Raw genomic sequence first — 23,299 nt, forward strand, 5'->3', positions numbered from 1 at the left:
TGGGAGACACTGGGAGGGACACTGGGAGACACTGGGGGGAACTGGGGGACACTGGGAGGGCGCTGGATGGACTGGGAGACACTGGGGAGCACTGGGAGGGACACTGGGGGGGGCACTGGGCAACACTGGGAGGGACTGGAGGGCTCTGGGGAACACTGGGAGGGTCACTGGGAGGACTGGGACGACACTGGATGGACTGGGAGACACTGGGGGGGGCACTGGGGCACACTGGAGGGGGACTGGTGAGCACTGGGGGACACTGGGGGACACTGGGAGACAAATGGAGGGGCACTGGGAGCAGCGGGGGACCCTGGGGTGGGACTAGGGGGTACTGGGAGGAACTGGAGGGGCACTGGGAGCACTGGGGGACACTGGCGGGCCGGCGCTCCTCCGTCTCCTAGCAACGCGCGGCCCCGCCCCTCCGGGCCCTCTCCCCGTCTCCCAGCAACGCCCCCCTCGCGTCACGCGCTCGCTACGCCCGTCGCGCCGCTGACGCCACTTCCGGCGCGACAGCCGGGGCGGGCGGACATGGCGGAGGCGGCGGCAGCGGCGGCCCCGGGCGGCGGCCCCGGAGCGGGCCCGGAGGCGGCGGCGGGCGGCGGCAGCCCCGAGGCCGGGCGGCCCCGCGGGGGAGGCCCCGAGGAGGCGGCGGCGGCGGCCGGGAGGGCCCCTGCGGCCTCCTCGGCCTCGCCGCCGCCCCCGCCGCCGCCACGGGAGGCGGAGGTGACGGTGGAGATCGGGGAGACGTACCTGTGCCGCCGGGCCGACGGCACCTGGCGTGAGCGGGGCGGGGGGGCAGGGCGGGACTGGGACCAGTGTGTGAGCGGGACTGGGGGGACTGGGGGTGGGCACAGCAGGACTGGGACCAGTGTGTGAGCGGGACTGGGGGGAACTGGGACCGGGGGTGGGCACAGCAGGACTGGGACCAGTGTGTGAGCGGGACTGGGGGGAACTGGGACCGGGGGTGGGCACAGCAGGACTGGGACCAGTGTGTGAGCGGGACTGGGGGGGACTGGGGTGAACTGGGGCTGGGAGAACTGGGACCCATTACAAATCCCATTATAGCGGGAGTGGGGCTTAACTGGGACCAGTATAAATCACATTACAGTGGACTGGGCTAAACTGGACCCTATTACAGTGGGACTGGGAGAACTGGGACCAGTTCTCCCAGCGGGTCTGGGCAGCACCAGCGCAGCCCCCTGCCCCCCCCCCCCCCCCAGCCAAACTGGGAGAGGGCTCGCTGGGCCGCTAACTGGTCCCAGTTCCCCCCCGCAGACTCGGCGGAGGTGATCCAGTCCCGGCTGAACGAGCAGGAGGGGCGCGAGGAGTACTACGTCCACTACGTGGGCTGTGAGTACTGGGAGGCACTGGGACGAGGGGCGGGGGGGGGAGGCGGGACCCCCCAGCTGAGCTCCCAGTGCTCCCAGTTAACCGGCGCCTGGACGAGTGGGTGGACAAGAACCGGCTGGCGCTGACCAAGACGCTGAAGGAGGCGGTGCAGAAGAGCTCGGAGCAGTTCCTGGGCGAGCTGGCCGAGCAGCCCGAGCGCAAGATCACCCGCAACCAGAAACGCAAGCACGATGAGATCAACCACGTCCAGAAGGTGGGGGCACTGGGAGGTACTGGGAGAATGGCAGGGATTGCTGGGAGGCACTGGGAGGGTGTTACAGGGTGCTGGGAGGCACTGGGAGGGTGTTACAGGGTGCTGGGAGACACTGGGAGGGTGTTATGGGGTGCTGGGAGGCACTGGGAGAGAGTTAAGGATTACAAGGAGGCACTGGGAGGGTGTTGGGAGGTGCTGGGAGGCACTGGGGTGGTGTTTGGAGGACCTGGGAGGGTGTTAAGGGGTGCTGGGAGGCACTGGGAGGGCGTTGGGGGGAGCTGGGAGGCACTGGGAGAGTGTTAGGGATTGCTGGGAAGCACTGGAAAGATGTTGGGAAGAGCTGGGAGGGTGTTATAGGGTGCTGGGAGGCACTGGGAGGGTGTTAAGGGGTGCTGGGAGGCACTGGGAGGGTGTTAAGGGGTGCTGGGAGGCACTGGGAGGGTGTTATAGGGTGCTGGGAGGCACTGGGAGGGTGTTAAGGGGTGCTTGGAGGTGACTGGAGGACAGTGTGAGGCTGTTGGGGGGAGCTGGGAGGCACTGGGGTGGTGTTTGGAGGAGCTGGGAGGTTGTTAAGGGGTGCTGGGAGGCACTGGGAGGGCGTTGGTGGGAGCTGGGAGGCACTGGGAGAGTGTTAGGGATTGCTGGGAGGCACTGGTAAGATGTTGGGAAGAGCTGGGAGGGTGTTATAGGGTGCTGGGAGGCACTGGGAGGGTGTTATGGAGTGCTGGGAGTTGACTGGAGGACAGTGTGAGGCTGTTGGGGGGAGCTGGGAGGCACTGGGGTGGTGTTTGGAGGAACTGGGAGGGTGTTAAGGGGTGCTGGGCGGCACTGGGAGGGTGTTAAGGGGTGCTGGGAGGCACTGGGAGGGCGTTGGGGGGAGCTGGGAGGCACTGGGAGAGTGTTAGGGATTGCTGGGAGGCACTGGAAAGATGTTGAGAAGAGCTGGGAGGGTGTTATAGGGTGCTGGGAGGCACTGGGAGGGTGTTATAGGGTGCTGGGAGGCACTGGGAGGGTGTTATAGGGTGCTGGGAGGCACTGGGAGGGTGTTAAGGGGTGCTTGGAGGTGACTGGAGGACAGTGTGAGGCTGTTGGGGGGAGCTGGGAGGCACTGGGGTGGTGTTTGGAGGAGCTGGGAGGGTGTTAAGGGGTGCTGGGAGGCACTGGGAGGGTGTTAAGGGGTGCTGGGAGGCACTGGGAGGGCGTTGGGGGGAGCTGGGAGGTACTGGGAGAGTGTTAGCGATTACTGGGAAGCACTGGAAAGATGTTGGGAAGAGCTGGGAGGGTGTTATAGGGTGCTGGGAGGCACTGGGAGGGTGTTATAGGGTGCTGGGAGGCACTGGGAGGGTGTTATGGAGTGCTGGGAGTTGACTGGAGGACAGTGGGAGGCTGTTGGGGGGAGCTGGGAGGCACTGGGGTGGTGTTTGGAGGAGCTGGGAGGAACGGGGAGGGTGTTAAGGGGTGCTGGGAGGCACTGGGAGGGCGTTGGGGGGAGCTGGGAGGCACTGGGAGAGTGTTATGGGATTGCTGGGAAGCACTGGAAAGATGTTGGGAAGAGCTGGGAGGGTGTTATAGGGTGCTGGGAGGCACTGGGAGGGTGTTATAGGGTGCTGGGAGGCAACTGGAGGACATTGGGAAGAACTGGGAGGCAACTGGAGGGTGCTGGGAAGGTGTTAGGGGGCCCTGGGAGTTTATTACAGTCCCTGAGAGGTTGCACTGGGAGTTACTGGGAATTACTGGGCGCCCCTCCGCAGACCTATGCCGAGATGGACCCCACCACGGCGGCGCTGGAGAAGGAGCACGAGGCGGTGAGGCCCGGGGGGGGGGGTCCCCAGGGGTGCGGGGTGGTCGCCAAGGGTCGGGGGGGTCCCCAGGGGTGGGGGGTGGGGGTCCCCAGAGGTCCCCAGGGGTGCGGGGGGGGTGTCCCCAAGCCTGGGGTGACGCCCCCGCGCCCCCCGCCCCAGATCACGAAGGTCAAGTACGTGGACAAGATCCACATCGGGCACTTTGAGATCGACGCCTGGTACTTCTCCCCCTTCCCCGAGGACTACGGGAAGCAGCCCAAGCTCTGGATCTGCGAGTACTGCCTCAAGTACATGAAGTTCGAGCGCACCTACCGCCTCCACCTGGTAGGGGAGGCGCGTGACACGCCTGCGACACGCGTGCGACACGTGAGGGGGACACGTAGGGACACACGCGCAGAGCCCGGGGCAGCCCCAGCTCCGGATCTGCCAGTGCTGCCTCACGTACGTGAAGTTCGAGCGCACCTACTGCCTCCGCCTGGTAGGGGAGGCGTGTGACACGCGTGTAACACACGTGGGGAGGCGTGTGACACGCGTGGGGACACATGGGGACACACGCGCAGAGCCCGGGGCAGCCCCAGCTCCGGATCTGCCAGTGCTGCCTCACGTACGTGAAGTTTGAGGGCACCTACCGCCTCCGCCTGGTAGGGGAGGTGTGTGACACGCGTGTAACACGTGGGGAGGCGTGTGACACGCGTGGGGACACCCGTGTGCAGAGCCCGGGGCAGCCCCATCTCCGGATCTGCCAGTGCTGCCTCACGTACGTGAAGTTCGAGCACACCTACTGCCTCCGCCTGGTAGGGGAGATGCGTGACACGCGTGTAACACACGTGGGGAGGCGTGTGACACGCGTGGGGACACATGGGGGGACACGCGCAGAGCCTGGGGTAGCCCCATCTCCGGATCTGCCAGTGCTGCCTCACGTACGTGAAGTTCGAGCGCACCTACTGCCTCCGCCTGGTAGGGGAGGCGTGTGACACGCGTGTAACACACGTGGGGAGGCGTGTGACACGCGTGGGGACACATGGGGACACACGCGCAGAGCCCGGGGCAGCCCCATCTCCGGATCTGCCAGTGCTGCCTCACGTACGTGAAGTTCGAGCGCACCTACCGCCTCCGCCTGGTAGGGGAGGCGCGTGACACGCCTGCGACACGCGTGCGACACGTGAGGGGGACACGTAGGGACACACGCGCAGAGCCCGGGGCAGCCCCATCTCCGGATCTGCCAGTGCTGCCTCACGTACGTGAAGTTCGAGCGCACCTACCGCCTCCGCCTGGTAGGGGAGGCGTGTGACACGCGTGTAACACACGTGGGGAGGCGTGTGACACGCGTGGGGACACATGGGGGGACACGCGCAGAGCCTGGGGTAGCCCCATCTCCGGATCTGCCAGTGCTGCCTCACGTACGTGAAGTTCGAGCGCACCTACCGCCTCCGCCTGGTAGGGGAGGCGTGTGACACGCGTGTAACACACGCGGGGAGGCGTGTGACACGCGTGGGGACACATAGGGACATGCGTGGGGACATGTAGGGACACCCGTGTGCAGAGCCCGGGGCAGCCCCAGCTCTGCGAGCGCTGCCTCGAGGACGTGAGGCCTGAGCGCGCCTACGGGTCCACCTGTGACACACGTGTGACGCGCCTGGGGACACGCGTGACGCACGGGGTGACACGCGTGACCGTCCCCAGGGCCAGTGCCAGTGGCGGCAGCCGCCGGGGCGGGAGATCTACCGCAAGAGCAACATCTCCGTCTACGAGGTGGACGGCAAAGACCACAAGGTACCGGGGGGGGGGGGGTGTTGGGGGTGACGGGTGACATCACGTGATGTCATGTGACGTCACGTGACGTCACGTGGCCCCCCTAGATCTACTGCCAGAACCTCTGCCTGCTGGCCAAGCTCTTCCTGGACCACAAGACCCTCTACTTCGACGTGGAGCCCTTCGTCTTCTACCTCCTGACCGAGGTGGACCGACAGGGCGCCCACATCGTCGGCTACTTCTCCAAGGTACCCGGGGGGGGGGGGGCGGGACACCGCCCGTGACGTCATCCCCACCGCCTGTGACGTCACACACACACAAACACACACACACACACACCCCCCCCCCGCAGGAGAAGGAGTCGCCCGACGGCAACAACGTCGCCTGCATCCTGACGCTGCCGCCCTACCAGCGCCGGGGCTACGGCAAGTTCCTCATCGCCTTCAGTGAGTGCGGGGGGCCCCGAGGAGGGGCGGGGGGGTCCCCAAGGGGGGCGGGGGGGGCCCCAAGGGGGGCGGGGGGGGTCCCCAACCCCCCCGTCCCCCCCCCCCCCCACGCCCGCGTCCCCCCAGGTTACGAGCTGTCCAAGCTGGAGAGCACGGTGGGCTCCCCCGAGAAGCCGCTGTCGGACCTGGGCAAGCTGAGCTACCGCAGCTACTGGTCCTGGGTGCTGCTGGAGATCCTGCGGGACTTCCGGGGCACCCTCTCCATCAAGGACCTCAGGTGGGCACCAGTAACTCCCAGTAACTCCCAGTAGCCCCCTCCGAGCACTCCCAGTAACTCCGGGTCACGGGTGCTGCTGGAGAGGCTGCACGACTTGCAGGCCAACTGCTCCGTCAGGGAGCTCAGGAGGGCATTGGGAGCCTCCCAGTGGGACCAGTAACCTCCCAGTGGGACCAGTAACCTTCCCAGTGGGATCAGTAACCTTCCCAGTGGGACCAGTAACCTCCCAAGGATACCAGTAACCCCAGTGACTCAGGGTCACGGGTGCTGCTAGAGGTCCTGTGTGACTTCCCAGGCACCTTCTCCATCCCTTCCCAGTGCCCCCCAGTACCCCCCAGTAACTCCCCCCCATTGCTCCCAGTAACCCCCCCCCATTACTCCCACTACCTCCCCCAGTGCTCCCACTGCCCCCTCCCACCCCACAGCCAGCTGCCCAACCCTCCCCCAGACCCCCCCTGCTCCCCAATCCCCCCTCCCAGCGCTCCCAGTCCTCCCAGTAACCCCCCCGCCCCCACAGCCAGATGACCAGCATCACCCAGACCGACATCATCAGCACCCTCCAGTCCCTCAACATGGTCAAGTACTGGAAGGGGCAGCACGTCATCTGCGTCACCCCCAAGCTGGTGGAGGAGCACCTCAAGAGCGCCCAGTACAAGAAGCCGCCCATCACCGGTACGTCGTTAACCCCCCCCCCCCCCCCCCCCGCGTTAACGAACCCCCTCCCGCCCCCCGCTTGGGGGGGGGGGGCGCCCCCCAACTCCTGCCGCCCCCCGCTTTCTTCCAGTCGACTCCATCTGCCTGCGCTGGGCCCCCCCGAAGCACAAGCAGGCCAAGGTGGCCAAGAAGTGAGGGCGCCAGCGCTGCGGCGAGTTGTGGCCGGGCTCAGCTCCCCCCCCCCCCCACACACACACCCAGCCAGGACTTGGGGGGGGGGGGCCCCCTGTGCCCCCCCCACCCGCCGAGGGGTGCCCCCAGCACCGATAAAGGAGGAGTTGGAGTGCTCGGGTGGTTTATTGGGGGGGGGGGGACACACACGGACGTGGGTGCCAAGTGTGGGGGTGCCGCAAACCTTCATGGGTGCCCGGAGCCATTGCGGGTGTCGCGGTCCATCTCGGGTGCCAAGTTGGGGTCCCGTGAGCCATTTTGGGTGCCGTGATCCATCTCCGGTGCCGAATGGGGGTGCCACCGGCCGTCTTGGTGCCGTGAGCCATTTCGGGTGCCAAGTTGGGGTCCCGTGAGCCATTTTTTGGGTGCCAGCAGCCATTGTGGCTGCTAAGTTTGGGTGCCGTGAACCATCTTTTGGGTGCCATGAGCTGTTGCGGGTGCCACGAGTCACCTTTGGGTGCCGGCAGCCATCACGGGTGCCATGAACAAGCTTGGGTACCAACTTGGGGGTCCCATGAGTCTTTTTTGGGTGCCGTGACCTGTTGTGGGTGCCAGCTCAAGGTCCCATGAGTCATTTTGGGTGCCCCCAGCCCCTCGGGGTGCTCAGCGGAGGCCGAGGGGCAGCAGGAGGCCCAGCAGCAGCAGGAGGTGGCCCGGGCGAGCGGCTGGGTGGGCGGCACCGGCGCTGCTGCCTCCGTTGGGGGGCAGTGGCCGGGGCCAGGCCTCGGGGGGCGCCCCCAAGAGGTCCCCCTCCTCGCAGGGGCCATCGTCCTCAGGGAAGGGGGCGAGGTGGGGGTGACGCAGGGGGGCCTCGGGGACGGTGGCGGCGATCCAGGCGGCGTGGGCGGCGGTGCGGGTGTAGACGCCGGGGCGGCCGGGCAGCCCGCAGGCTTCCCCCCAGCTCACCACTCCCGCCAGCAGCCAGGTGTCCCCCACCTGGCAGGAGAGGGGACCCCCGGAGTCACCCTGCGGGGACACGGGGACGTTGAGGGACACGGATGTGGGGGTGCGGTGGTGGAGGGACACGGGGGGGGGGGGGGGGGCAAAGAGGGACCTTGGGGACGGGGGGAGGGGGAAGAGGGACATTGGGGACATGGAGGAGGGTGAAGAGGGACACGGGGGACGTGGTGGAGGAAGGACAAGGGGGACATGGTGGGGACAAAGAGGGACGCGATGGGACATGGAGGAGGATGAAGAGGGACGCTGAGGGGTGCGGGGGGACACGGAAGGGATGAAGAGGGACGTTGGGGGACGGGGACGTGGTGGGGGTGGCGCAGGCACCCGGGGGACACGGAAGGACCTGGAGGTGGGGACACGGGCGAGGTGACAACGGGACAGGGAGCGGGGGGGGGGGGATGGCGGGGGACGGTGGCACCCACCTGGCAGGCGTCGCGCTGTCCCTGGGGGAAGCCGGCGCAGAGGGTGTCCCCCGCGGGTGTCCCCAGGCTGTCCGTCCCCCCCGTCCCCGCGTAGAGGCAGCGGCAGCGGCGGTGGCTGAGGAGCGGCACCTCCAGCTGCTGCAGCGTCTTGGGGGGTGGCAGGGGGCCTGCGGGGACGCCCCGGTGACGAGGGTGTCCCCAGCCTGTCCCCTAACGCCCCCCGGGTGCTGGCAACGCCACCGCCGCTGGTGACAGCTGTCCCCAGCCTCCACAGGTGCTCCCAGTGCCACCAAACCCAGTGTCCCCAACCCACCCAGGTGCTGGCGGCACCACCGCGCCCGGTGACAACCGCATCCCCCCTCCCCATCCCTGGGTGACACTGACCGGCGGTGCGGATGTCCCCCCAGCCGGTGACGGTGCAGTTGGTGCCGGGGGGGAAGCGGACGGCGGGGCCGGGCAGGCAGACGGGGCGCACCAGGCGGGTGGGGGTGGCGGGGGGGTCCAGCCGGGCCAGCGCCAGGTCCCCGGCGATGTCACCTTGCCCCTCGGTGACGTCACCGTCGTGGTAGGCAGGGTGGCGGGTGACGGCGGCCACCCGCCTCACCTGGGCGTCGGCAGGGGGGGACAGGAGCTGCAGGGCCCCCAGCGTCACCCGGTACTCGGAGAGGGGGTTCTCCCTGCGGGGTTGGGGGGGGGGGGGCTCAGACACCGGGGACCCCCCGGACGCGTGGGCCCCCCAGGGAGGGGGAGTGGGGTCCCCCCGGGGGCGGCCCGGGGGGTATTTGGGGGGTGACAGGGTCCCCCGGGGGGGTTTGGAAGTCTGGAGGGGGTGTTTGGGGGTGATGTGCAGGATTTGGGGGTGTATTTGGGGTCCCGGGGGGGGGTGTTTGGGGGTCCTAGGGGGTTATTTGAGGGGTGTGGGGAGAGTGGTTGGAGGTCTCAGGGGTTTTTGGGGCTGGGGGGGTGTTTTGGGGGGGCCCAGGGGGCGTTTGGCGGTGTAGGGCGGTATTTGGGGTCTCGGGGAGGGGTGTTTGGAGGTGCAGTGAGGGTTTCAGGGGGGTGTTTGGGGGTAAAAGGAAGGATCCTGGCGGGGGGAGGCAAGGGATTATTTGAGGGTTTGGGGTCTGCAGGGGGGATTTGGGGGTACTCACGGCGGGAAGCAGTGTGCGGCGGTGAGGACCCAGGCGGGGGCGATGAGGGACCCCCCGCAGACGTGATGTCCCCGGAAGGCGACGCTGACCTGCCAGGGCCACTCTCCCGCCCGCGCCCCCGTGCCCCCCACCACCCGGCTGCGGACGGGGGTCCCGCACGGCACTGGGCAGGGGAGAGGAGAGGGGGGTGTCAGGGACCCCGGCCTCCGGGAACCCCCCCACGCAGGGCCCCAGCCCCTAGGACCCCCCCAAAACCGTGGGACCCCCCCCCCCCCCCCCAAACATGGGATCCCCCTCCATGGGACACTGGCACCCCCCCCGCACTGTGGGACCCCGGTGTCCGGGTGTCCTGTCCCCCACCGCAGATGTCCGGGTGACAGCGTGCCCGGGGGACCCCCCCCTACTGCCATCCCACCCCTCACCTGACTCCTCCGCTACCACCGTCCCTCGGTGACCTGTGGAGGAAAAGGTGACAACGTCAAAGCTTGGGGACACCCCCGGTAGAGGGGGGCGGGGGGGGGGGACATCCAGGCATCCGGGAGGGGACCCAGGCATCCGGGTCGATTGCCAAGCAGGAAAAACCTGCCCCGAGGAATGTGTCCCGCGGGGACAGGGTGTGTGACCCCCCCCCCCCCCCCCGCCGTGTCACCCGCTGTGTCCCCTCGTGTCCCGCCGCACCCCCTGCCCCTCACACGCCCCGCGTCCCCCGGCGTGATCCGCCTCCCCCCAGACCCCCACGTCCCCCTCACACTTCCCTGTTCCCCCGTGCCCCGAACGATCCCTGTCCCCTCGGACCCCCCCCCCGTCCCCTCGCGATCCCGTCCCGCCTCCCATGTCCCCTCAAGAGCCCCTGTCCCTCCCCACCTCCCTGTCCCCCCGTGTCCCCTCAGACCCCCGTGTCCCCCTCTGTCCCCTCACGCTCCTACCAAGTCCCGCCAGGTTCCCTCAGGCCGCTCTGTCCCCTCCCCACCTCCCTGTCCCCCCGTGTCCCCTCAGACCCCCGTCCCCTCACGTTCCCGTGGTCCCCAAGCGATCCCTGTCCCCTCAGACCCTCCTGTCGCCTCACGCGACCCCTGTCCCCTCCTCATCCTACCAAGCCCCCTCACGATCCCCTCACGCCTCCCCGTCCCCTCAGACCCCCCCCCGCCGTGTCCCCTCACGTCCCCCGTCCCCCCGCTCACCCTCCGGCAGCAGCAGCAGCGGCAGCAGCAGCGGCAGCAGCAGCGGGACCAGCCCCGGCCCCGGCCCCGGCCCCGGCCCCGGCCCCGCTCCCCGCCGCCCCATGGCGCTGTGGCCGCTGTGGCCGCCCCGCGCCGCCGGCACCTGCCCCCCCCCGCCGGCCACGCCCCCACCTGGGCCCCGCCCCCGGCCCCGCCCCCTCCCGGGCCCCTATAGAGCCCCCATAGGGGCAGCGCCCCTTGTCGCCGCTATAGGGGCTCCCTCCGGAGCCTGCTGCTCCCCACGGGGTCAGGCACGTCTATAGGTCCCCCCCGCTGCTCCATAGGTTGCCACGGATCTATAGAGAGGGCCATAGGGCTCCCCCCGCTGCTCCATAGGTACCTCCATAGGGTGCCCAGGAGGCGGCCCTTCCCCCTCTCTCCACCCCGACTCCCCCCCCATAGGGGCTGCTGTAGCCTATTATAGGACCTCCTTACCTATAGAGGGCTTCCCCTGCCCTATACCACCTCCACGTGACCTATAGGGGCCATCCGTTTTCTATAGCAGCGCCTATAGGGGCCTGATGTTTCCCACAGCCTACAGCACCCCCGTTCTCTATAGGCTCCTATAGGGGTCCATAGGCCCCACTCCCTACAGCACCCCCGTTCTCTATAGGCTCCTATAGGGGTCCATAGACCCCACTCCCTACAGCACCCCCGTTCTCTATAGGCTCCTATAGGGACCTATAGGCCCCACTCCCTACAGCACCCCCGTTCTCTATAGGCTCCTATAGGGGTCCATAGGCCCCACTCCCTACAGAAGCCCCGTTCTCTATAGGCTCCTTATGCTGCAAGACACACACACACACACACCCCCCATAGGCGCTCCTATAGGCTCCCCCCCTCCCGGCCCCTATAGGCACCACCTGAGCCACAGGCAGCGGAAGGGGCCGGGCCCCGCCCTGCGCCACGTCAGGGCCTAACGAGGGGGTTAACGAGCACCTTCACGAGCCCGGCGGCCGGAAGTGCCTCATTAGGGGCGCGTTCACTCTGGAGCCTAAGGAAGGCAAGCACCAGGCAGGGCCGTGTCGTTCCCCGAGACTTTAATGGGGGGCGGGGGGCGGGGGGGGAGGTTAAAAGCGGGGAGACCCCGCGGGGACCGGGGCTGGCCGGCCCCAGGGGCGGGGCGTCAAATAAAAAACGTGGGGGGGGGGGGGGACGGGGCGCGGGGGGGGGGCTCAGTAGGGCCTCTCGCGACGGTCCTGCCGGTGGTCGCCCCTGCGGAGAGAAGGGAGAGGCATCAGTAGGGCCCAGAGTTGACGGCGACAAGCACAGCTCAGCTTTTGACCAAGACCATCATTAGGGGCCAGAGTTAACAGCGGCCACAAGAGTGCCCAGCTACTAACTGTGACCATCAGTAGGTCCCAGAGTTAACACACCGTCCCAACAGACTGTAGCAGGAAGCGGCAACGCAGCGTTCGCTCTGGGCCATAACGACGGCAGCACCAGCGCCACCAAGTGGTTGTAGCGGGAACCACCAGCCTCTTAACAGCCCTCCCCATAAGCCGGCAGTAGGCTCCAGAGTTAACAGTGCCCAACAGGCCCCAGAGTCAACGGTGCTCAGTTAACTCGAGTTAACGGCCTCCAGCACCTCCATAGGGCACAGAGTGCTGCGTTAACTCTGGAACCTACTGATGCCCCGCTCCCAGAAGTATCAGAGCTGCTGGAGTGGGCCCATACAGCCGTTATCAGCAGGTTTCAGAGTGAACAGATGCCCCAACAGGACAGGGAGGCCCCCCCCGTCAGCCATCTTACCTGGAATCCATCTTCCCCGGCCCGAAGCCCCCTCGGTCGCCGCCTCTCCCCCCGCGGAAACCACCCCGGTCTCCGCCCCGGCCGCCCCTGTAGCCGCCGCGATCGAAGCCTCCGCGCCCGCCGCGGCGCTCCTCGCCGAAGCCGCCGCCGCCACCGCCTGCAGGGCAGAAAAAGGGGGGGGGGGGGGGGCCCGCGATGAGGTCACGGGGCAGGCATGGCCCCCCGCCCCGCCCCCCCAGCCCCGGTATTTACCCATGTGGTTCCCGCCGCGGCCGCCCCCTGGGTATTTGCCCATGTGGGGCGCGCCGGGCCCGTCGGGCTTGGGGGCCTTGCACTGGTTGCACTCGTTGCGCCACGAGAAGTTCATGTTCTCGCACGCTCTGCAGGGGCGGGGAAAGACAGCCATGACGTCATCGCCCCGCCCAGGCCCCTCTCCCAGTTCATCCCAGTTCCCCGACTCACGGGTTGGGGCACTTCCAGTCGCCGGCGCGCTGCTGGCCCCCGCCACCGCTGGGGAAGCCGCCCCGGTTGCCCCCGCCGGAGCCGCTGTTGCCGCCGCCGAAGCCGCCGCGTCCCATGGGGCCTGGGAAAGGGCGTTTTGGGGTGAAAAAGGGGCTTTGGGGGCACCCCCACCCCCGGGGACCCCCCGCCGCGCGCTCACTCACCGCCCCGGCCGCGGCCGCCCCGGCCGCCCCCACCGCCGCGGTTGAAATCGGCGCGGCGGGTGGCGAAGGACACCTTGATGGGGTTGCCGGAGAACTCTTTGCCTAAAAACGGGAGAATTGGGCCCAAAAACGGTCAGTTCGGGGGCTGGGGTGAGGGGAATTTGGGGGCGCGGGGGTGGGGAGGGTCGGGGGTCTCTACCGTCAAACCAGTCGATGGCGGCTTTGGCGGAGGGGGGGTCGTCGAAGGAGACGGTGGCCTCCCCCTTCAGCTTGCCCGTCTCCCGGTCCGTGTAGAGGTTGATCATGGGCTGCCCCGTCTTCTTGTTGGTCTAATGGGGGAGACGACACGCTAAGGACACGCCAAGAACACGCTAAGGGCACGGGGAGACGGCGAGGACACGCCAAGGACCGGGAGGTCATCGGGGGTGGCCCCGTCGGGTTGGTCTCGGGGTGAAACACGAGGAGGGGCCGCCGACACGCAGCGACGCGCCGAGGACGCGCCACAACACGCGCGCCGACACGCTAACGACGCAGCTCACCTTAATGATGCCGATCTGCTTGAAGTAATCGGCCACCGACTCGATGGTGACGTTCTCGCCCAGCCCCTGCACGAAGATGGTGTTGTTGTCCGAGTTATCCTGCTCGCCTGCGGGGGAAGAGCTCGTTAGCGCCAGCGTTCGTTAGCCCTCATTAGCCCCGTTTCACCCCACAATGCGCAAGTTTGACCTGTTTCATCCCAAAATCCTCCCGTTTCACCTCAGAATTCGCAGATTTGACCCCGAAATCTCCCCGTTTCTCCCCAAAATTCACCAATCTGACCAGTTTTACCCCCAAATCCCCCCAAAAATTCACCAATCTGACCAGTTTTACCCCCAAATCCCCCCAAAAATTCACCAATCTGACCAGTTTTACCCCCACATCCCCCCAAAAATTCACCAATCTGACCAGTTTTACCCCCAAATCCCCCCAAAAATTCACCAATCTGACCAGTTTTACCCCCAAATCCCCCCAAAAATTCACCAATCTGACCAGTTTTACCCCCAAATCCCCCCAAAAATTCACCAATCTGACCAGTTTTACCCCCAAATCCCCCCAAAAATTCACCAATCTGACCAGTTTTACCCCCAAATCCCCCAGTTTCACCTCAGAATCCACAAATTTGACCCCAAAATCCCTCATTAGCCCCCTTCCCCCCCCATTAGCCCCTCAATAACTTCAGTAGCCCTTCCCCATGCTTAGCCCCCTCGATAGCCTCCTTATCCCAGTTCCTCCTCTCCCCCCTCGTTAGCCCCCTCGTTAGCCGCCCCCCTCGTTACCAGGGTCATGGCGGGGCCCTTGGTCCCGGGGTCCTTTCAGCACATGCAAAAATTAAAAGGCAAAGCGTTAATTAGCCCGCGGGGAGGGGGCGGGCACACCCCATCCCCTCCCCCACACCCCAAAACCGCCAGAATAGGGAAAAACCGGGGGAAAACACGCCTTTTCCCCACCCGTTTCAGCCCGCGCCCCTTTTTGGGGTGAAAAACCACCGTTTTAGCACCTACGACCACTCGGGTTTTTCTCGCTCGCCCTCCAGAACGGGAGGCCGCCACCGCTGGCCAATTCCGGGGTTTTCACCCCAAAACCGAGGTGCCAGGGCCATCCATCTCTGCTCGTCGCCCCCGGGGTGGCAGTTTTTTTTTTTGCTATTTTTTGTCTCAAAACACACTTTGTTGTTTTTTTTCTCCTCAAAATACCACCAGCAACGCCCCGGTTCAGCAAACCCCTCCGAAACGGTGCGAGAACTCTCAAGATGGGTAAAACCAAGACACTCCGTTTTCGGTCGGTACACTGCAGCGCTCACCACCTCACCGCTCCCCGTTCGGGGGCAAAAACGGCATTTTTTTTGACCATTTTACGCGTGTTTTGTTTTTTTTTTTTTTTCCATCAACCTCAGGTCACCGGCACTTTACACAAGCCCCAAAATTGCGTTTCTCTTTGTTTTTCCCCAGAACCAAACTCTGCACCAAACCTCAGCTTTTTCATTCTTTTTTTTAAAACCACATGCAACCGTTTTGCTGAAAACCAGCGTTTTCACCCCATCCCCCCCCCCCCCCCCCCAAAAAAAAAACCCCACCACTTTGCCAAGAGTCGTAATTTCCCCGTTCCAACCTTTTTTCCGCCCATGGTCACCGTGCGCGTGTTGGTTTTTGGTTTTTTTTTTTTTTTTTTCCTCCAGTTTGCCCCCAAAAAAACCACCTTTTGTTTGTTTCTTTGTTTGTTTAAACGCCCAAGACGCAGCCCGATGACGCTGCCTCCGGCCGGCCGCCGCAGCTCTTTTTTAGGGCTTTCTCACCCCAAAACGCCCCTGACCAGGCTGTTGCGGAGAGACGGGGTTAAAAAACAACACTTTTTTTTTTTTTTTTTTTTTGGGGGGGTTCAAATGCCAAACTCTTGGGACTTACCACCGAATTTATTGAAGCCACCACGCTCACCACCGCTGAGGAGATAAATTAGAAGATAATGAAGTTTTTTTTATCCCCTGCCTAAAAAGAAGGGGGGCAGTTTCGGGGCAAAACCAGCGCTTTTGAGCAGTTTCCTCCTTCCTGACCGCCCCCCCCCCCCCCCCCCTGGATTTGGGGGGGGGGGGGGCCCGGGGGCGCTTGGGGGGGGCTGGGGGTCTCCATCCGCTGGCGACGTTTCATCTCGGACGCAGCAGCCGGGCGCTCTCCGGCCCCGCCGGGGGGAGGGGGGAGGGGGGGGATCCAAAAATCATTTAAAAAAAACCCCAATTTTGCCTTTTTTAAAAGGGGGGGCAGCCCCCCCTCGCCTTCCGCCGAGCCCCCCCAGCAGGAGTGTCTCCCCCTCCCCACTGCTCGTCGTTGCTTTTCCCCCCTCGTTCCTGTAGGTTTTTTGGGCGGGGGAGCCCTTTGCGTGTTTTTGATTTTGTTTTGTACTTTTCACCCTTTCTGCCTTTTTTTTTTTTTTTTTTTTTTTTTAACCCAAAAAGAGCGGAGAATTGCGAAAGTTTCGCTGCCTTTCACACCTGCAGCACACAAAACGCAGAGTTTGTTAACAGGCACAACAGCAGCGGCAAGACAAACAAGCAACCGCGGCTCGCCCCCGCCGATACTCACCTTGCCGCCCCAAAAAGCGGCTCTTTTCAGCCCAAAAGCGGGGGGGCGACACGCGCACAAACCCAAAACCTCTTTTTTTTTTTTTTTTTTCTTTAAAACCACCATTATTACTTTTCTGTCTGTTATTTTTGGGGGCAATTCCTCCTCCCTTCGTGCACCAAGACACCACAAAGACACTCCACTCCAGGTTATCACCCATCAATCAGTATCAAACATCTCCCAATATCCAAAACCGGCGGTTTTTTTCCCCAAAAATCAACATTTGTCTTTTCTGCAGTGACCTCAAAACGAACCATTTTCCTTTCCTTTTTTCTCTTTTTTTTTTTTTTTTAACCTGGGGCACATGCCCCCACCGTGACCAGAGCCGGCACCGGAGGCTACAAGTGACCTTGGCAACCAGGTTTGCTGAGTGGTTTTTTTTTTTTCCCCTCATTTTTTTTCCCCAAAAAAAGCACCTTTTTCCCCCCATTCCGGGGGGGGTCTTACCACTTCGGGCACCTCCGAGCGCCCCCGCCAGGCAACCCGCTATTTTTTATTTATTTATTTTTTTTTTTTTTAGGGGCGCTCGCGCCGATTTTGGTTAAAACCTGCTTGAGCAGGGGGTGCCGCACGGCACCGTCCGGGGCGCTGCTCACCTCCCCTCTCCCCCTTCTCCCCTCCCCGGTTTCGGGGGTCTTTTGTCCCCCAAAATCCCGATTCCCCCCCCCCCCCCCCCCCCCCCAAATCGCCGTCCCCCGATACCTACCCGAGGTTGCCTCCGCGGCCGCCCCGGCTCCCGCGGCCCCCGCGGTCGTAGCCGCCTCGGCCGTAGCCGCCCCGGCCGCGGCTCCGCTCCTGCTGCCCGCCCCCGTAGCCGCTCTGCTCCTGGTAACCGCCGCCGCCACCGCCGCCGCTCATGGACGACTGTTCCTGCCCGTAGCTGCCGGCTACAACCATGAAACAACAGTCAAAACACAAAAAACGGAAAACTTACGCCCAAAACGGCACTGTCGTGAGCCCCCGCCGCACTCACATCCGCCGCTGCTCCCGCTGTTGTACTGGCTCTGCTGGCTGTAGCTCTGGGGTGGGTTGTAGGAGGACTGCTGGCTGTAGCTCTGCTGCTGCCCGCTGTAGCTCGACTGTTGGTTATAGCCACTGCTGGGGGGTTGGCCGTAGCTGGAGCTCTGCGAGCTGCTCCCATAGCTGCAAAAAACCAGCAATGTTGACCAAAATGCTGTTTTTTTCTACCCAAAGGGCAGTGCTGCAGGGTGGCTGTTGCCTACCTGCCAGTGGAGGAGCTGGCCGCCGGCGGCTGGGAGTAGCTGGGGTAGGAGGAGGGTTGCCCGTAGGAGCTCTGCGAGCTCTGCCCACTGCCGTAGCCGCCGGTGCTGCCGTAGGCTTGGGGGGTCGACTGGGTGCTGTAGCCTGCAGGGGAGCGGAAAATGGGGTAAAACACCTAAAATAAAGCACCCAGTGGGGGGACAAGGGGGTGTCGGGGGTGCGACTTACTGCTCTGGGTCTGGCCGTAGGAGGAGCTGTAGCTGTTCTGGCCATAGGCGGAGGTGTCGGTCGACTGGCTGTAGCCACTGTAGCTCTGCTGGCTGTAGGGCTGGCTGCTCTGCTGTGAGTAGCCCTGCCCCGGCGGGGTGGGGTACGCCCCGTAGCTGCCACAAAAAAAAAAAAAAAAAAAAAAAACCAAACAAACATGTGACATCCCCACAAGATCACCCTTTCCCCCATTTATTTCTAAGGGTCGAGACGTAAAAGATTGAACATAGGGAAGAAGTAGTGGGGGTGTACCTCTGCGTCGCTGTCTGGCTGTAATCTGTGGGAAGAAAACCCCCCGAAAAGACCATTAGTTGGGTAAATAAAGGTACACGTACCTGAACGTAAACATATTTACATTACACGCGCAGTATCACAAATTATTTATCGCTAGAGTGTACAACCAAGCTAAGACACGCGATAGAGCACTTTGGGTATTTATCCCACTCAAAAGACCTAAACGCCTACTTTAAGAGCAGATGTCCTCGGCAAAGGAGCGCCTAAAGAACAAATTTAACCACGCAGACGTAAAAACAAACGCAAACACGTAAGTTTTTCCTCAGATATCGCACAACAAAAGGCGGTCGGGGCCTCCCGACAAGCTCCCCGCCGCAAGATGGCGGCCATTTGCCGCCTCCTCCCGCCTCGTAGCGGAGCAGCTGCTCCAAGCGTTGAAAGAAACCGAGAGGATTTTACCCAAAACCGAGGTTTTAGGACCCCCCCCGGGGGTCTTTTGCCCCTCCAAGGGGTATTTACTCACCCCGGGGGGGGGGGGGGGGGGGGTATTTTAAAGGAGAAGCCCCGGATGAGGGACTGCGGCAGCGCCAGCGCGCATGCGCCGCGCGAAAATTTACGCACGCCCGCCCCCCCCCCCCCGCCGGCGCATGCGCAGCCCGCCCCCGCGCACAAAATGGCGGCGGTGGCGCAGCTGAAAAAGCCGCGCCCCTCCCTCGGCGCACAAAATGGCGGCCGCGGGGCGGGGGGGGGAGGGGGGCGTTAACGGGCTCCGTTATAGCGGGGGGGTGGGCACCGAGACCCCCAAAACACCCCCGTATCCCCCCAAAAAAAAACTCTATTTTCTTTTAAATTGTAGCTTTATATTTTCATTTTCCTTCGCCGCCGCCGGCGCGGCGCATCCGGGCGCGGCGCTTTGTCCGCCCCCCCCCCATCCGCCACCCGTTTCTATCAAAAGAAAAAACCCAAAAGCCCCAAAGAGGGCGGGTTTAGGCTAAAAAATTTGCGGCGGGATACAGCTCAATTAAGAATAAGTAAAATAAGGTGGGAATTTAAAAGAAGAAAATATACAGCCCGGGGCATCGCGGAAATGGGGAGGCATCAAATCACAGCTCGCCCCGAAGGGAGTGAAAATCGCAGCTACGCGACCACCAAAACATGAAAATGAACGGCAAAAACGCTCGTTTTGGAAAATATGCTTAAAAACACAATAGAAGCGGCACCGCTGCTGCCGTCTCCCGCCGCTGCCAGGGGCCTTCTGGACCCCCCCGGGCTCGCCGCACCGGCTCCGCACGCCCTCCCCGGGCTCCCCCCCCCCCGGTGCCGGGGGCGCTCCGGGCCCCCTCCAGGCCCCCACCCCCGCGGCGGTGCCGGAGGGCTCCGGGCCCCCCACATGCCTCCCCCCCCGGTGCTGCGGACCCCCGTAGGGCCCGCCCCCCCGGGATGAGGGGGGTCGGCAGGGCCCCTCCCGCTGCCCCCCAGCCCCGGTACCGTTGGAGGCCATGGCGCTGCCGCTCTGCCGCGGCGCTTCCCCTCCACGTGGCGCCCGCACTGCGCCCCCGGCCGCCCGCCCGCCTTTTATAGCCTCTGCCGGCGCGCGCCACCCGCGCGGGGGGGCGGGGCGATCCCCCCCGCCCTCCCCGCCCCGGTGGTACGGTCCGGTGGGCGGGGCCAAGGGGGGTGGGCGGGGCCGCCGGGAGCCGGCCGGCCTCCGCTCCCTCATAGGGGCCCTATAGGAACCCTATAGAAGCGCCCGCCAGCCTCTGGTCCGTCACAGCTACCCTATAGCCACGGCCACCACATCTGCTGCTTCGTAGGGGCCCTACAGAAACGCTGTAACGGCCCCCACCACCTCCGCTCCCATAGGGACCCTATAGAAACCCTATAGCGACAACCACCAGCCCTCCACTTCTTCACAGGGACCCTACAGAAAGCCTATAGCGACACCCACCAGCCCCCGCTCCCTCATAGGGACCCTATAGAAACCCCACAGGGGCACCCACCCATCTCTGCTCCATCATAGGGACCCTATAGACAGCTATAGGGCACCCATAGAGACCCCCCCCTACCCTATCCAAATCCATATGGCATCTATGAGGGACCCTGTCACCCTATAGAGGACCCCCCTCGGATGGGGGGGGGGGGGGCGCCTATGGGGCCCATGCTGGCTCTGATGTCACACGGGCCAGGCTTGGCCAGCCCCAAAGGTCAGTGCCAAAAATACCCGGGGGCCCCTATAAGGGCCATATAGGAGCGGTATAGGGGCCGGGAGCAGGTAGGGAGGCGGCGGGGGTGGGCAGCTATAGGGTTGGCATGGCCGGGGGGGGGCTCTATAGGGTCCGTCCTGGCCCCCTACAAGGTCAGCGGGGCAGTAGGGGAAGCAAGGGGCTCCTATAGGGCTGAGCCTCCACGTGGGGGGGGGGGTCCCCTATAGGGCGGGGCACTCACAGATGGGGACTCTCCAGTGTCTCCTATAGGGCTGGGCACTCACGTACGGGGACTCTCTGGCGTGCCCTATAGAGCTCGGGACTCTCCAGTGTCCCCTATAGGGCTGGGCACCCGTGTACAGGGATCCCCCACCGTCCCCTATAGGGCTGGGGACTCTCCAATGTCTCCTATAGAGCTGAGGACTCTCCAGCGTCCCCTATAGGGCTGGGCGCTCATGTACAGGGAGCCCTCGCCATCCCCTATAGGGCTGGGAACTCTCCAGCGTCTCCTATAGGGCTGGGGACTCTCCAGGGTCTCCTATAGGGCTGGGACTCTCCAGCGTCTCCTATAGGGCTGGGGACTCTCCAGGGTCCCCTATAGGGCTGGGGACTCTCCAGGGTCTCCTATAGGGCTGGGAACTCTCCAGCGTCTCCTATAGGGCTGGGGACTCTCCAGGGTCCCCTATAGGGCTGGGAACTCTCCAGCGTCTCCTATAGGGCTGGGGACTCTCCAGCGTCTCCTATAGGGCTGAGCCCCACACTGGGGACTCTCCAGGGTCCCCTATAGGGCTGGGGACTCTCCAGGGTCTCCTATAGGGCTGAGCCCCACACTGGGGACTCTCCAGGGTCCCCTATAGGGCTGGGGACTCTCCAGGGTCTCCTATAGGGCTGAGCCCCACACTGGGGACTCTCCAGGGTCCCCTATAGGGCTGGGGACTCTCCAGGGTCCCCTATAGGGCTGAGCCCCACACTGGGGACTCTCCAGCGTCTCCTATAGGGCTGGGGCCTCTCCAGGGTCCCCTATAGGGCTGGGGACTCTCCAGGGTCTCCTATAGGGCTGAGCCCCACACTGGGGACTCTCCAGGGTCCCCTATAGGGCTGGGGACTCTCCAGGGTCCCCTATAGGGCTGAGCCCCACACTGGGGACTCTCCAGGGTCCCCTATAGGGCTGGGGACTCTCCAGGGTCTCCTATAGGGCTGAGCCCCACACTGGGGACTCTCCAGGGTCCCCTATAGGGCTGGGAACTCTCCAGCGTCTCCTATAGGGCTGGGGACTCTCCAGGGTCTCCTATAGGGTTGGGGACTCTCCAGGGTCCCCTATAGGGCTGGGGACTCTCCAGGGTCTCCTATAGGGCTGAGCCCCACACTGGGGACTCTCCAGCGTCTCCTATAGGGCTGGGGACTCTCCAGGGTCCCCTATAGGGCTGGGGACTCTCCAGGGTCTCCTATAGGGCTGAGCCCCACACTGGGGACTCTCCAGCGTCTCCTATAGGGCTGGGGACTCTCCAGGGTCCCCTATAGGGCTGGGGACTCTCCAGGGTCTCCTATAGGGTTGGGGACTCTCCAGGGTCCCCTATAGGGCTGGGCACCCACGCACGGGAGCCCCCGCCATCCCCTATAGGGCGGCCCCCCACGCCTCCTCTCCCGCGCCCCGCAGGCGGGCGGCCATGCGCGGGGCGCGGGCGGAGGTGCGGGCGCAGGGCCGGGCGCTGGAGCGGCGGCTGCGGCGGGCGCCGGGCCGGGCGCTGCTGGCGGAGCTGCGGCGGGCCGGGGCGCTGGGGCCGGCGGAGGCGGCGGCGCTGGGACCCCCGGGGGGCCGGGGCTGGGCGCGGCGGCTGCGGGCGCTGGCGCTGGCCCGCGGCGAGGAGACCTGCCGAACCCTGCTGCGCGTCCTGGCGCGCCTGGAGGAGCCGGGGCCGCTGGGTGAGTCCCCGTCCCCCGCGCGCCGCCGCCGCCCTATAGGCGACGCCCTATAGGGGATGGCCTGTAGGCGACGCCCTATAGGCGTTGGGGTGTGCCGTCCCCCTGCAGATTTCTACAACCCCCGGCGCGACGCCGAGCCGTCCCACCGCTCCGACTGTCCCTGCTGTCACCCGCCGCCGGAGCGGGAGGGCGCAGACCCCCAGGAGGAGGAGGATGAAGACCCCGAGGAGGAGGAGGATGAAGACCCCGAGGAGGAGGAGGAGGAGGAGGAAGACCCCGAGGAGGAGGAGGAAGACCCCGAGGAGGAGGAGGGTGGTGAGGAGGAAGATGGAGGCCCCAAGGAGGATGAAGACCCTGAGGAGTGTGGTGAAGATGGAGGCCCCAAGGAGGAGGAAGGTGATGGTGAGGAAGGTGGAGGCCCTGAGGAAGAGGAGGGAGGTGACACTGAGTAGGAGAGAGGTGACACTGAGGGGGGAAGATGGAGACCCCTGAGGAGGAGGAGGGTGGTGAGGAGGAAGACGGAGACCCCGAGGAGGATGAAGACCCTGAGGAGGAGGAGGAGTGTGGTGAAGATGGAGGCCCCAAGGAGGAGGAAGGTGATGGTGAGGAGGAGGATGGAGACCTCGGGGAAGAGGAAGGAGGTGATGCTGAGAAGGAGAGGTGACACTGAGGGGGGAAGATGGAGGCCCTGAGGAGGAAGAGGATGGTGAGGAGGAAGATGGAGACCCTAAGGAACAAGACTCTGAGGAGGAGGAAGGTGAAGATGGAGACCTTGAGGAGGATGGAGACCACGAGAAGGATGGTGATGAAGATGGAGACACCACGGAGGACAGAGACAGTGAGGAGGAAGGTGATAACGAGGAGGAGGATGGAGATGCTGAGGAGGAAGGTGATGGTGAGGAGGCAGATGGAGAGGCTGAGGAAGAAGATGGAGACACTGAGAAGGAGGATGGTGATGAACACCATGAGGAAGACGATGGACACCATGAGGAAGAGGATGGACACCCTGAGAGGGAAGATGATGAGAAGGAGGAAGATGATGATGACGATGAAGATGGATTTGGGGCAGGAAACGGGCTGAATGGGGCTTCCAGGCACCGAGACAGCCTCTCAGCCTTCCTCCCCCCTCCCCTCCTCCTCCTCCTCCTCCCCCCTCCCCTGCCCCGGACGCCGGGGTCCCCAATAAACCCTCTCCCCTCGGCACTGGCTGCAGCTTTAATGAGGGCAGCGCCCCGCTCCGCTAACGAGGGGGCCCTAACGAAGCCAAACGGGGTGGGGGGATCAGGAACCCCAATGTCCTGGGTGGGTGGGGTGGGCGCCCCAATGTCCAAGTGAGGGACCCAGGTGTCCCGGAGCACCTTGACCT

The 23,299-nt window shown here is 64.7% G+C and overlaps 4 protein-coding genes across 5 annotated transcripts; 2 read left to right on the plus strand and 2 right to left on the minus strand.

Annotated features, from left to right (window-relative positions):
- Nucleotides 1–512: 512 nt before the first annotated feature.
- Nucleotides 513–7,326, plus strand: KAT8 (lysine acetyltransferase 8). The gene is made up of 11 exons (XM_087735120.1): nt 513–778; nt 1,276–1,350; nt 1,428–1,603; nt 3,355–3,408; nt 3,565–3,729; nt 5,089–5,178; nt 5,265–5,405; nt 5,510–5,603; nt 5,730–5,880; nt 6,398–6,552; nt 6,665–7,326. Exons 1-11 carry the CDS (start codon nt 529–531, stop codon nt 6,727–6,729), a joined length of 1,416 nt encoding a protein of 471 aa, XP_087591246.1. The 5' UTR covers nt 513–528; the 3' UTR covers nt 6,730–7,326.
- LOC148051837 (serine protease 33-like) lies at nt 6,873–11,396 on the minus strand. Of its 2 annotated transcripts, XM_087735152.1 has the most exons (6): nt 10,477–11,396; nt 9,718–9,750; nt 9,296–9,458; nt 8,529–8,821; nt 8,145–8,311; nt 6,873–7,731 (listed from the first exon to the last, which is right to left on the minus strand). In XM_087735152.1, exons 1-6 carry the CDS (start codon nt 10,577–10,579, stop codon nt 7,369–7,371), a joined length of 1,122 nt encoding a protein of 373 aa, XP_087591278.1. In that variant the 5' UTR covers nt 10,580–11,396; the 3' UTR covers nt 6,873–7,368. The 2 variants fall into 2 exon arrangements, with proteins under 2 accessions (XP_087591278.1, XP_087591277.1); XM_087735151.1 differs by lacking the exons at nt 9,718–9,750; nt 10,477–11,396 and having other exon boundaries at nt 9,296–9,711.
- A 142-nt stretch (nt 11,397–11,538) lies between these two features.
- FUS (FUS RNA binding protein) lies at nt 11,539–19,424 on the minus strand. The gene is made up of 15 exons (XM_087735113.1): nt 19,295–19,424; nt 17,825–17,849; nt 17,534–17,688; nt 17,308–17,449; nt 17,058–17,227; nt 16,791–16,971; nt 15,374–15,408; nt 14,249–14,281; nt 13,472–13,578; nt 13,132–13,261; nt 12,933–13,034; nt 12,730–12,850; nt 12,520–12,647; nt 12,268–12,424; nt 11,539–11,730 (listed from the first exon to the last, which is right to left on the minus strand). Exons 1-15 carry the CDS (start codon nt 19,305–19,307, stop codon nt 11,691–11,693), a joined length of 1,539 nt encoding a protein of 512 aa, XP_087591239.1. The 5' UTR covers nt 19,308–19,424; the 3' UTR covers nt 11,539–11,690.
- Nucleotides 19,425–19,556: 132 nt separating this feature from the next.
- On the plus strand, nt 19,557–23,279 carry LOC148051839 (uncharacterized). Its single transcript, XM_087735051.1, has 3 exons — nt 19,557–21,933; nt 22,042–22,381; nt 22,587–23,279. Exons 1-3 carry the CDS (start codon nt 21,678–21,680, stop codon nt 23,266–23,268), a joined length of 1,278 nt encoding a protein of 425 aa, XP_087591177.1. The 5' UTR covers nt 19,557–21,677; the 3' UTR covers nt 23,269–23,279.
- Nucleotides 23,280–23,299: the final 20 nt, after the last annotated feature.

This window comes from Nipponia nippon, unplaced genomic scaffold (genome assembly GCF_047370975.1).
Source record: "Nipponia nippon isolate SJK-2023a ecotype South Korea unplaced genomic scaffold, ASM4737097v1 scaffold_52, whole genome shotgun sequence".
Lineage (NCBI taxonomy): Eukaryota > Metazoa > Chordata > Aves > Pelecaniformes > Threskiornithidae > Nipponia > Nipponia nippon.

Bases quoted from the DNA above. Each gene is read 5' to 3' on its own strand.
- KAT8 (XM_087735120.1), top strand. From the start codon at position 529: ATGGCGGAGGCGGCGGCAGCGGCGGCCCCGGGCGGCGGCCCCGGAGCG. The intron at 1,351-1,427 runs GTGAGTACTGGG...CAGTGCTCCCAG, and splicing joins CTACGTCCACTACGTGGGCT to TTAACCGGCGCCTGGACGAG. The intron at 5,179-5,264 runs GTACCGGGGGGG...TGGCCCCCCTAG, and splicing joins TGGACGGCAAAGACCACAAG to ATCTACTGCCAGAACCTCTG.
- LOC148051837 (XM_087735151.1), bottom strand. From the start codon at position 9,705: ATGGCAGTAGGGGGGGGTCCCCCGGGCACGCTGTCACCCGGACATCTG. The intron at 8,822-9,295 runs GTGAGTACCCCC...CCAACCCCGCAG, and splicing joins GCCGCACACTGCTTCCCGCC to GGAGAACCCCCTCTCCGAGT. The intron at 8,312-8,528 runs GTCAGTGTCACC...GCGTCCCCGCAG, and splicing joins GGGGGACATCCGCACCGCCG to GCCCCCTGCCACCCCCCAAG.
- FUS (XM_087735113.1), bottom strand. The intron at 17,689-17,824 runs GTACACCCCCAC...TTTTTGTGGCAG, and splicing joins AGCCAGACAGCGACGCAGAG to CTACGGGGCGTACCCCACCC. The intron at 13,262-13,471 runs GTGAGCTGCGTC...CTCCCCCATTAG, and splicing joins AGCAGATCGGCATCATTAAG to ACCAACAAGAAGACGGGGCA.
- LOC148051839 (XM_087735051.1), top strand. From the start codon at position 21,678: ATGCGCGGGGCGCGGGCGGAGGTGCGGGCGCAGGGCCGGGCGCTGGAG. The intron at 21,934-22,041 runs GTGAGTCCCCGT...GTCCCCCTGCAG, and splicing joins GGAGGAGCCGGGGCCGCTGG to ATTTCTACAACCCCCGGCGC. The intron at 22,382-22,586 runs GTAGGAGAGAGG...GTGATGCTGAGA, and splicing joins GAGGAGGGAGGTGACACTGA to AGGAGAGGTGACACTGAGGG.